We start from the raw sequence: 13,131 nt of genomic DNA, 5'->3' as shown, positions 1-13,131 counted from the left end.
AGAATTTCTGGAAAGCAACTTTTAAAGGGCTGACATTTCTTGAGCTGCAACTGCAGAAGTTTCTCAATATGATACTCCTAGTGTAAAATTCCCTAATAATGAGTTCTCCGATTATGTGCCGAGTAATTTTATTCCGGTATTTTTCCTATGAAACAATTTTTTTTTTAAATTGGTGGTATCATTAAACCAAACTGATGATAATGGGAATAATGATTTACTTTACTGCCAGATGCATATGGAAATCCTTCTTTGTGTGGACATTTCAATCCAAAAGATGTGTCCAGCTGTTCACATTGGATCACTGGAGTAATAAGACAAGCTCCAGTGGAAGCCACCATCAACGTCAGAGAGAAGATGGACACAAAATGTTGGAGTAACTCAGTGGGCAGTATCTCTGGATAGAGAGAATGGGTTGACCTTTTGGGTTGAGACCCTTCTTCAACGTAATGATATGCAACACAATGCTTACCAATTATTATATTGGCCTTTTCTTTATAATTTGCACCAAGAAGGGGAGAACACAATATCTCATGTACTTGAAAAAGTAAAATATTCACTAGTCCTCTTTGCCTTAGGCAGTCTCTAGGTATCAGGCTGAATTATTTCCATTACTTCCATTCCTATTTTGTGGATTCTGTGGATTTTGTGGATACTTACCACCAAATAACTTATTCAGTGAAACATATTAGGATCAGCCTCACATTCAGCATCTGAAGGGCTAAGATCCTCTACCTGTCTGCACCTGCCATACTACGCTGCCTACTGACCATAAAGACCATGACCCTGGAAAACATGGACTACTTCCCATCTCTGGAGTCACCTCTCAGCAATGATGGCATTCATCACTGCCTTCAGTTTGCCAAAACGCTGTAGAAGGATTGAGAAAATGGATGCTTGTAGATCAAGATCTCAGACCTCCGCCCACAGGAGTGATCACGCCAAAATCCTCAACGTTGAGGTTCTAGACACTCCTCATGCAGTTCACTAATATCCAATAATGGCTATGTACCGATCTGTATCAAGATAATTAAATTTGTTTTCATAAAGATTAGTAGATTTTTGCAGATTATGAAGTTAGTAATGATATACAGGGTGATAGCGAAGTACCATTAAACATTTTGCACAATTCTTTGTTTAGTATCTTTTCACAACTTGCTTCCACTTTAACTAACGCTATTCAATGCAAAAGCTGTGTTAGCTTACCTCCTTGTATCAGCTGTTTGGCCATGTACAGGGCTGTAGAACCAGTTGAGCAGTTGTTGTTAACATTAATGATGGGAATTCCAGTCATTCCCAAACTGTGGTAGATTGCACGCTGACCACAAGTTGAGTCACCTTCATAATGAGGACAACATAAAACCATTACTACTGCATCTGATAGTAAACAATGCCTACCAAAGATTATACTTAAATCCAAGACAAAGCGATGCACGAGATAAGAAACAGAAGCAGGAGCAGTCCATTCAGCCTCATTCAATAAGATCACAGGTGATGCTGCAGTTCATCCACATTGCCACCTAATTCCTATATCCTTTAACAGTCCAAACGTTTATTGATCTTAGCCTGGAATGCACCAAACAACAAAGCATTCAGGCTTTAGAAAATTCGAAGGATTTACATCCACGACATTAATTAAATCTTACCTTAAAGCTCTTTCTTCTCAAATTAGCACTTTCCCTAGGAGGATTTACCACAAACTCTGGTCAGGTCAGGAATCTGCAAGCTCACAGAAATTCCATGTCCTTTGCAGAATCATTATGTAAGCAAGACGTTGAGGACTAAAGTCACAATACTTGGGAGCTGCTTTACGTCCTCGTCGTCCACCCTAGGTGGTTCTAAGGAACTGGCAAAATTTGCAGCAAAGCGTCAACTATGGTACTCTGAAGCACCAATTGATACTTTTGGCTTGTAGTTGACATACGAAAGAAAAAGAATACCCCCAAAAGACTCAATTGTCATGCTTAATGCTTAAATCTTTAAAGCTCTTCCAAGGCTATGAATATTTTAGACTGGGATGGATGGACTTTTGGCACAAAGGAATAACAGGGGATGGGGATTAGTGACAATGTGGAAGAGGTACCAGCAGTTATCTTATTAACGTCCCAATTTATTCATGACCCCCATCTGAATACTCTAAACAAGGAAAATAACATTGCCAGTTAATAAGTAAGATAATACGGAACATGTAGATTTATGATAAGTTGCCATAGACCAAAAGGATTGTTTGCCTGGCAATTATTTGCGTGGAACACGGTCAAGGTGATAGTACTTTATCCAAATTAGAAGATCGTAGGCAAGATCAGTGTCAACAACCACTTCAGTGCAGTATATGAAGGGAACTGAATTTCGTTCAGGTGTAGTATTAATCTAAGTACCTACCCGTTTGTTCCTGTGGTTTAGGTGAATCTTATAATAGACATATTATTTTCTGCAGAAAAGTAATAATCTTGATAGATTTTAGTGATATAATTTCCTGAGCCAACTCATTGGTGTTGAAGGGACATAAAATTTGAAGATTTTTTTAGGTGCAAAACCTTAAATACAGTGTAAAGTCAAGTTCAGTCCCGATGTAAAAGAGGCAACGATAAAAATGTTTGCTACAGTGTTTTAATAAAGGTTAATCATGAAAACTATTTGGAAAAAATTGTGAATTTTACAGTTACATATTTGTTGAATATTTATTTCACCCACAATTTATCAGTATTGCTAACTTAAAACAATCCTAAATAATCTGTTGAGTACAAATCTTATTTAAATAGAGGTAGAAAGAGCAATTACATCTTTCCCAACAGAGGAAAGTCTGTGCTCAGACTGTGCTACCAGTCTACCACCTCTGTGCATGAGTGCTGCAAAGGTGGAATGCACTGGAGGTTGACACAGATGAACTTTGTGTCACATTTTGTCCTGGGACTTTCCATCATGTCCAAGGTTGTTCTGCGGTCTGTGCCACCAATTTTTTTTATCTAAGCCCTCAGTTTTCCCCAGGCATATCTAGCAAAGCTCCACTGAACTTTGCAAACGAGCAACTTCTTTTTTGCTATATTTCATTTAAATTAATTCACCCTTGTAAATTGTGGTTTTGAATGAATTTATAATTCTCATTTATTAATATATTTTTGCTCATTTATCTTCCGTCAACAAGCCTTTTGATAGCAGACTCTGGGTACTGGCCCAGTTTACACTGCTTCAGGCAGATCAAGAGTAGGGCCATCATGGTGGGATTGTGGGAATGACCACGAAGCACAGGCTAGGGCTAACGCGATCCTGCCCATAAGATGATGAATACTTCACAGGCTTCAATTTGATTTCATTTACAAAGTCAGGACATGTCACACTGAAATATATTTGAAGTTTAGTCACATTTGTAGTGTACAAGAAAGTGCCAGACAAATTGCACCTATCAATAGAGCCACTGACAAAGCAAGGATGTGGAGCAGTTCTGAGGAATGTCAACACTATTATTGTAGGAAGGAACTGCAGATGCTGGTTTAAACCGAAAATAGACACTAAATGCTGGAGTAACTCAGCAGGACAGTCAGCATCTCTGGATCGAAGGCAAGGTCCAGTTCTTCCAACCTAAAGAAGGGTCTCAACCCGAAAGGTCACCCATTTCAGTCTGAAGATGGGTCTCGACCCGAAACGTCACCCATTTCTTCTATCCAGAGATGCTGCCTGTCCCGCTGAATTACTCCAGCATTTTGTGTCTTTCTTCGGTCACAACTATTGTGATGGATTTCAGTGCCAGTATCACATACAACCTGATCCTGTCTGGAAAGAAAGACCACATTGATAAACTACATGAGGATTGAATAATTAATCCCGTGGAAGGGTCACTTACCATATACGTAACCCACACAAGCTTGTTGTACAGCAGAATATGCAATGCCTGCATCAGCCAATGCCTTCTCAGCTGGTGAAAGAAAACAATTATACTTTCTGATCTGTCAAATGTATTTATCAAATTAAATATACTGCCACTAATATATTTAACCAGTATGAATTAAAAATAAGGGATTAAGAAAACAAGTAAATGGTTGCCTAGTCTATGTAGACTAATGTAGAGAAAGACAGACAGTTTTGCAGAGCATAGAACATAGCACAGTCCAGCACAGGAACCTCAGCCCGTAATGTTTCTGCAGAACATAATGCCAAGTTAAACTGATGTCATCTGACTGTACATGATCCATAACCCTCCATTTCACTGCACTTCCATGTCCCTATCTAAAAGCCTCTTAAACACCACTATTGAATCTGTCTCCACTACCACCCCCAGCAATGCGACCCAAGCCCCCACTACCCTATGTTAAAAAAACTTGCCCCGCATGTCTTCAATAAATGTTCCCCCTCTCACTTTATAGCTATGCCCTCTGGTGTTGGTCATTTCCACCCCGGGAAATAGTTTCTACATTTATACAGTGAGAACCTAAGAACTGCAGATGCTGGTTAACAGACAAAAAGACATGAACTGCAGACTTGTGCTCAGTCCGCCTTGGCCTTTGGAATCTCCCAGTGGCTAATCATTTTAACTCTCCTTATAGGTCCCACACCAACCTTTTTGTCAAGGGCCTAGTTCACTGCCGGAGTGAGGCCACACGCAAACTGGAGGAACGGTACCTCATATTCCACTTGAGTAGTTTACAACACAATGGTAGGAACATTGAATAATCCAATTTTAAGTAATCTCTAACTTAACCCCCCCCCCCCTCCCATTTTCTCCCCCATCCTCCTGCTCTGCTCTCCTCTCCCCCCCCCCCCATCCACTGGGCCCCATCTAATTCTCCCCTCTATTCCCCCCACTCTTCTTCCCCTGGCTTCACAATCCACCACGCTTCACACCTTTCTCACACCTATTGTTCTTATCTCTGTTCCCACCATTTGCCTGTCAAAAAATTCTCCCTCGCCTGTGTCGAACCACCGGCTTACGTTCATTTCTACTCGCATTATGTTCCTCACAAGCCCCGTCCAATGCCACCTTCAGAAACCTAACGTACGCTTCCTTTTTCTTGACCACGTTTACAACCTCCGTGGTCAACCATAGTTCCCTTACATTGCCATCCATATCCCTTCTCCTCACTGGAACATGCTGATCCCACACCGTGATCAGCTGGCCTTTACACAAATCCCACATGTCAGCTGTGGATTTACCCAATAACAACTGCTCCCAACCTACCCTCCGTAGCTCCTGTCTAAATGACATTGTAATCTAATCTGCCCAAATTAAGTACCGCCCCCCAACATCCAGACCTATTCCTATTCAAAACGATCTTAAAACTTAGGGTAATCACTCTCTCCAAATTGCTCTTCCACCATAACACTAGTCCACTGGCCCGGATCATTTCCCAATACAAGGTCCAGTATGGTCCCTCCTTGGGTCAGACTTTCCACATACTATTTAAAGAAACCTTCTTGGATGCACCTAATTAATTCTGCCCCGTCTAATCCTCTTGCACCAAGTCCCAGCCAATATTGGGGAAGTTAAAGTCACCCACTACAACAACCCTGTGGTTCTTGCATCCTTCCGTAATCTGTCTACATATCTGATTCTTTATCTCCTACTAACTATTAAGTGGTCTATAATATAATTCCATTAGTGATTGCTCCTTTCTTATTTTTGAGCTCTACCCATAACGTGGATAGAGCCTCCAGCATGTCCGCTCTGAGTAACGCCGTGAGAATCACCCTGATCAGGAAATTCAACTCCTCCATCACTTTTACCTCCCTCTCTATCACGTTGAAACATTGAAACCCTGGCACATTGAGTTGCCAGACATGCCCCTCTCACAACTAAGTTTCCGTAATGGCCACATTATCATAATGCCAAGCACTGACCCAGGCTCTTAAATTCTCCAGCTTTACCAAGAATACAGTACTCCTTGCATTGAAGGAAACACACATTCTCTCTGTGAATTCTGCCCTCTGCCCACATTCGCCATCTTGAGCTTCCAGTTCCAAGTCATTTCAACTCCATCTCCCATTCTCAGACCAAACTGTTGGTCCTTTGCATGCTCCACTGCCTCGGTGAGGCTAAATGCACAACACCATGTTATGAAGAACAACACCTCATATTCCGCTTCGGTAGCTTATAACAATATAATGGTGGTTTTGGTGTAGTAAAGATGGAGGCTTGTGCAGTGGTGTGCTCGGATTGTGGAATGTGGGATCTCAGGAAGATGTCCAGTGTCCCTGAGAACTACATCTGCAGGAGGTGCGTCCAGCTGCAGCTCCTTAAAGACAGCAGTAGGGAACTGGGCCTGTGACTGGACGACCTCAGGCTCATCAGCAGAGGGAGTAAGTTATAGGTAGGTGGGGTGACATCAGGCAGAGTGATAGTGAAAGAGACTCGATAGTTAGGGGACAGACAGGGATTCTGTGGCAGCAAACGGGATTCTGGGGTGGTCTATTCTCTTCCTGGTCCCAGGGTCCAGGATGTCCTGGAGTGGCTGTAGAACATTCTCAAGAGGGAGGGAGAGCCCTCTCGATTGTGCTCATCGATACAAATGACACAGGTAGGAAAAGGGATGGGGTCCTGCGAGTGAATATTGGGAGATAGGCAAAAGGTAAAAACGCAGGACTTCGAAGGTGGTAATCTCTGGATTACTACCACCGGCACGTGATAGGATAGTGAGGCTAGTAACAGGAAAGTAGGATAGATGAATGCGTGGCTGAGGAGATGATGCAGGGGACAGGGATTCCCAATTTTGGATCATTGGAATTTCTTCTGGGGCAGAGGTGAACTGTACAAGAGGGATAGATTTCACCAGAACTGGAGAGGCACCAACATCCTTGCAGGGAGGGTTGCGAGTGCTACTCGGGAGGGTTTAAACTAGAATAGCAGGGGGTGGGAACCAGAACAGCAGGTTAGCAAATGAAAGGGCTGGGGAGAAAGTGGAGTTTATGACAAGTAGGTCGCAAAGGAAGGATAGGCAGGGAGAGGTCCATAAATATAGGGATAATGAAGGGCTGAAGTGTGTTTACTTCAATGCAAGGAGTATTGTGGGTAAAGCTGATGAACTTAAGAGCCTGGATCAGTTCTTGGAATTATGATGATGTGGCCATTATGGACACTTAGTTGGCAGTTCAACGTGCCTGGGTTTCAATGTTTCAGGCGAGATAGAGAAGGGTGTAAAGGAGGTGGAGGAGATGCTTTACTAATCAAGGAGAATGTCATGGCAGCATTCAGAGACGGCATACTGAAGGGTACATCTACTGAGGCATGTGTGTTGGCTCAGAAATAAGAAAGGAACAATTATTCTAATAGGATTATTAGAGGCAGTAATACTGAATTGCTCCTTTCTTATTTGTCCCAGATTCCGGTATCTGCAGTCTCTTATTTCACTTCACTGTGAATATGATGTAAAACATAACTAATTCTTAAAGGACTTCACATTGTCCCATTCATAGATTCATAAATTTCTATGTGGTTTTCTGATTGTTCCATGCTACAGCTTAACCTCTTGACATTATTCATCTAGATTTCAGAACCACAAGATATCAAGCGAGCACAAAACCTCAGTCTTTTGTTTGGGACCAACTCCAAATGACTGACCTTGGCCTTCTTTTCATTCAAGAACTTCATTTCGATAACTTCAATTTTAACACATAGAAATTGAAATTTCAAGTTTTAAATCTTTTTGGAGATCATTCCATTTTCTTTAACTGTCTGACGTCTCATTACAAATTAGCAAAAAAAAATCAATCTATATTATTCATATACCTGCTTCTTTTGCCATATCAGGATAGTCCAGATCTCCTGGCTTTTCAAACTAGAGGGAAAAGAACATATTACCCCTTTATTACCATTAAATTTTAACCACATCATCATTGTTTTCAGAGATTAGAGCAATTAAAGAAGGTACTCTTGCCTCCTATAATAAGTGTGCATTTATGTTGGTTTATCTAATCCCAGTTTTGCCCTCTCCAAGCACACGTTGTCCAAAACCATACACCCAAGGACCGTCTCGGGAGGGGAGATCTTTAAGGTGTTCCTACCAGACACTGACTGCCTCTCTGCCCTTGATAAACTCCCCTCCATGCTTCACTCTCAGCAGGGTGGGTATTTGGGCCACACATGTCATGGTTCTTGACCAATTGCTGGACATTTGCCCGTTCTTTCGGGCACAAATTCGTTGTGGACCTCAGCATTCTGATACCTATTGATGTGGTTATTCTCCCTCCATGATGTTGTTCCCGTCCAAGAATACCGTGCTTACAATTAATTAGTTTCTGTATATCCTACTGTCTCTCATCACATTAATCTCAATGTTTACTGATAATGAGCCAAGATTCATTTCCCAGAGATTGATTGTAATGTGTTTAAGGAAGACCAGGCACTACAGACCCAGTCATCTCCTGTTATTTGATAGCCATCAGGCTCACTATGAAGTGATGCCCTTGTAGAATTTTCTTTGAAGGAGTCCATCATTGTGAGTGAAGAGGCAATTCCCTTGCATTATGCAAGGTATACTCAGATGGACTGGACTCTACAAAGTTCACTTTCAAAGCTGCACAGTGTAAGTACGCTGACAAATCCAATTCTGGATTCATATATTGTCATACATTTGACATGCACCTTAAGATCCCGACATATTGGTCTTTCAATAGCTTAACGCCAAAGGCTCAGTTCAGAACTGTCAGCAATAGCCAGCGAGATCTGGCCCCCAAAAATATGAACTGCAAGATGTAACAGAGACTATTTTGGAGGCCTCTCCTTGCTTGCCCCCACCCACCCAAAGGAAAAGAAATAAAAACACAGAGATACATCACAGTCTCTCGTGTTTTTATAATATAACCCGTCCCTCTACCGCTAGAATAATCAGAACACACACACATTAGGAAAGAGTGACACATGAGTTGGGGGAGGCGGGATAGGTTGATCCTGTGATGGACAATAGCTGTGCCTCACTAATGCACCGGGCAATGCGCGCTGCCCCAAATCACTCTCCTTGTGATCAGCCGACAAGGAGAAACAGGACCATTTTTTAAACAGACTTAATCTGTGTGTCAGACAGTGCATTTGCTCTTTCTCCACGGGAGCCTTGGCTGGCGGTGGGTGTGACACAATAGGCGGTATAACCCCCGTTTCAAGAGTCATCCCAGGAGCTTCTACATTGGATACAACCCTCCCAGCAGTGGTCTGCAAAGCACCAGCGTAATCGCCTCTTTGTTGTTGCCATAAATACCTTGGTCATTCCTACTCCCACCACAAATACTCTTCTCTTGGTGGCTGCCATGTTTTCTATCGGAAATACTGTCTCGTACCCGGAACAAAGTTCACTTTCAATTGCACCGCCCCTTAAAGCTGCACAGCCCTTTAAACCACCTGGCACAGGGTGCCTCTTGGAATGCCTCCAATGCGCTGCGCAGCGCACCATGGAGTTGCATTGTGTTGTGCTTTAGATAAGATTTAGACCTAATTTTTAATTTTCGGTTGTGCAATCAGAATTACAAACTTAAGATCCTTTGAATGATTTGGGTGAGATGGTGATTAATTTCGGGGGGGGGGGGGGGGGGGTCCCGTTTTTGAAATTGAACATATTGCACGTTACGAATATTCTGTTTAATTTTATTATGGAGAGGCTGAAATACTGTGAACAGTGTGTGTGTGCTGTTTTTATCATCTGTGTGAAATGTTCTGCATTCCGTGACCACCATCTGCTGGTGGAAGTTACTAATTGCCCTTTAATGCAACCCGCTCAGCTGTTTCGAGACAGACTAGACGAGGCGAAAACTTGGGCCCCTGTTTTCTGAGTGCAAGCTTCAGTTTATTCTTCTTAATAACATTTCCCTATTACTTTCCTTTTTAACTTTCTTGTTCTAGAAAAAGATAATGTTTTTCTCTTAGGATTGAGTCTGACTTGCCTGTTATTTACCGTCACTGTCCATAGTTTGTATTAATAGATGATATATCAACTGTGCTTAAATGATGTCGCAAATAAATATTAAAATGACAATATTTTTTTCCTTAAATTGTTGGTTTATCCATAAATTAACATTAATACTTTGAAATAATGCTACATATAAACATCATAATAGCCGTAACAAGTGTATAAATATAAAATGTTTATATAAAGTTTATACAAAGTTCTGTTTTCTGTCGCTTCCAGCTTTTCCCCCACTCTCCTTACTACAATCAGTCTGAAGAAGGGACCCGACCTGAAATGTCACCTATCCATTTTCTCCAAAGATGCTAGTGACCCATTGAGTTGCTCCAGCATTTTGTATCCATCTTTGGTATAAACCAGCATCTGCAGTTCTTATCTTATTACATTTATATAAAGTGACATCGGGGAAATCAAGCAGGAAGTGTGAGTTTTATATAGTAGACACCAGTGAAATTATGTTTCTCATACACTGCGCAAACCAGAATGGATTCTTTTACATCTGAAGGATCAGTCTGAAGAAGGGTCTCAATAGACAATAGACAATAGACAATAGGTGCAGGAGTAGGCCATTCAGCCCTTCGAGCCAGCACCGCCATTCAATGCGATCATGGCTGATCACTCTCAATCAGTACCCCGTTCCTGCCTTCTCCCCATACCCCCTCACTCCGCTATCCTTAAGAGCTCTATCCAGCTCTCTCTTGAAAGCATCCAACGAACTGGCCTCCACTGCCTTCTGAGGCAGAGAATTCCACACCTTCACCACCCTCTGACTGAAAAAGTTCTTCCTCATCTCCGTTCTAAATGGCCTACCCCTTATTCTCAAACTGTGGCCCCTTGTTCTGGACTCCCCCAACATTGGGAACATGTTATCTGCCTCTAATGTGTCCAATCCCCTAATTATCTTATATGTTTCAATAAGATCCCCCCTCATCCTTCTAAATTCCAGTGTATACAAGCCCAATCGCTCCAGCCTTTCAACATACGACAGTCCCGCCATTCCGGGAATTAACCTAGTGAACCTACGCTGCACGCCCTCCATAGCAAGAATATCCTTCCTCAAATTTGGAGACCAAAACTGCACACAGTACTCCAGGTGCGGTCTCACCAGGGCCCGGTACAACTGTAGAAGGACCTCTTTGCTCCTATACTCAACTCCTCTTGTTACGAAGGCCAACATTCCATTGGCTTTCTTCACTGCCTGCTGAACCTGCATGCTTCCTTTCATTGACTGATGCACTAGGACACCCAGATCTCGTTGAACTCCCCCTCCTCCTAACTTGACACCATTCAGATAATAATCTGCCTTTCTATTCTTACTTCCAAAGTGAATAACCTCACACTTACCTACATTAAACTGCATCTGCCATGTATCCGCCCACTCACACAACCTGTCCAAGTCACCCTGCAGCGTTATTGCATCTTCCTCACAATTCACACTACCCCCCAACTTAGTATCATCTGCAAATTTGCTAATGGTACTTTTAATCCCTTCGTCTAAGTCATTAATGTATATCGTAAATAGCTGGGGTCCCAGCACCGAACCTTGCGGTACCCCACTGGTCACTGCCTGCCATTCCGAAAGGGACCCATTTATCCCCACTCTTTGCTTTCTGTCTGTCAACCAATTTTCTATCCATGTCAGTACCCTACCCCCAATACCATGTGCCCTAATTTTGCTCACTAATCTCCTATGTGGGACCTTGTCGAAGGCTTTCTGAAAGTCGAGGTACACCACATCCACTGACTCTCCCTTGTCAATTTTCCTAGTTACATCCTCAAAAAATTCCAGTAGATTTGTCAAGCATGATTTCCCCTTCGTAAATCCATGCTGACTCGGAATGATCCCGTTACTGCTATCCAAATGCTCAGCAATTTCGTCTTTTATAATTGACTCCAGCATCTTCCCCACCACTGATGTCAGACTAACTGGTCTATAATTACCCGTTTTCTCTCTCCCTCCTTTCTTAAAAAGTGGGATAACATTTGCTATCCTCCAATCCACAGGAACTGATCCTGAATCTATAGAACATTGAAAAATGATCTCCAATGCTTCCACTATTTCTAGAGCCACCTCCTTAAGTACTCTGGGATGCAGACCATCAGGCCCTGGGGATTTATCAGCCTTCAGTCCCATCAGTCTACCCAAAACCATTTCCTGCCTAATGTGGATTTCCTTCAGTTCCTCCATCACCCTAGGTTCTCCGGCCCCTAGAACATTTGGGAGATTGTGTGTATCTTCCTCAGTGAAGACAGATCCAAAGTAACGGTTTAACTCGTCTGCCATTTCTTTGTTCCCCATAATAAATTCCCCTGCTTCTGTCTTCAAGGGACCCACATTTGCCTTGACTATTTTTTTCCTCTTCACGTACCTAAAAAAACTTTTGCTATCCTCCTTTATATTATTGGCTAGTTTACCCTCGTACCTCATCTTTTCTCCCCGTATTGCCTTTTTAGTTAACTTTTGTTGCTCTTTAAAAGAGTCCCAATCCTCTGTCTTCCCACTCTTCTTTGCTATGTTATACTTCCTCTCCTTAATTTTTATGCTGTCCCTGACTTCCCTCGTCAGCCACAGGTGTCTCTTACTCCCCTTAGAGTCTTTCCACCTCTTTGGAATAAATTGATCCTGCAACCTCTGCATTATTCCCAGGAATACCTGCCATTGCTGTTCTACCGTCTTCCCTGCTAGGGCCTCCTTCCAATCAATTTTGGCCAGCTCCTGCCTCATGCCTCTGTAATCCCCTTTGCTATACTGTAATACCGACACTTCCGATTTTCCCTTCTGCCTTTCCATTTGCAGAGTAAAACTTATCATGTTGTGATCACTGCCTCCTAATGGCTCTTTTACCTCTAGTCCCCTTATCAGATCAGGATCATTACACAACACTAAATCCAGAATTGCCTTCTCCCTGGTAGGCTCCAGTACAAGCTGTTCTAAGAATCCATCTCGAAGGCACTCTACAAACTCTCTTTCCTGGGGTCCATTTCCAACCTGATTTTCCCAGTCTACCTGCATGTTGAAATCTCCCATAACCACCGTAGCATTACATTTTTGACACGCCAATTTTATCTCCTGATTCAACTTGCACCCTATGTCGAGGCTACTGTTTGGGGGCCTATAGATAACTCCCATTAGGGTCTTTTTACCCTTACAATTTCTCATTTCTATCCATACTGATTCAACATCTCCTGATTCTATGTCACCCCTTGCAAGGGAATGAATATCATTCCTTACCATCAGAGCAACCCCACC

General features: G+C 42.4%; 1 protein-coding gene across 1 annotated transcript in view; it reads right to left on the bottom strand.

The window, feature by feature from the left end:
* scp2a (sterol carrier protein 2a) overlaps positions 1-9,311 on the bottom strand; it is a 63,900-nt gene extending 54,589 nt beyond the window's left edge. Inside the window, exons 1-4 of the mRNA XM_078407346.1 lie at positions 9,180-9,311; positions 7,715-7,763; positions 3,839-3,910; positions 1,204-1,335 (exon numbers count right to left, since the gene is read on the bottom strand). Of these exons, the coding sequence (XP_078263472.1) occupies positions 1,204-1,335; positions 3,839-3,910; positions 7,715-7,763; positions 9,180-9,230 (304 nt within the window). The 5' untranslated portion in view covers positions 9,231-9,311. The remainder of the gene's footprint in view (positions 1-1,203; positions 1,336-3,838; positions 3,911-7,714; positions 7,764-9,179) is intronic.
* Between the last annotated feature and the right edge of the window lie 3,820 nt (positions 9,312-13,131).

This window comes from Rhinoraja longicauda, chromosome 11 (assembly GCF_053455715.1).
Source record: "Rhinoraja longicauda isolate Sanriku21f chromosome 11, sRhiLon1.1, whole genome shotgun sequence".
Taxonomy (NCBI): Eukaryota; Metazoa; Chordata; class Chondrichthyes; order Rajiformes; family Arhynchobatidae; genus Rhinoraja; species Rhinoraja longicauda.
Note: the sequence above shows the minus strand (reverse complement) of the source record. Positions and strands in the feature narration are given on the sequence as shown.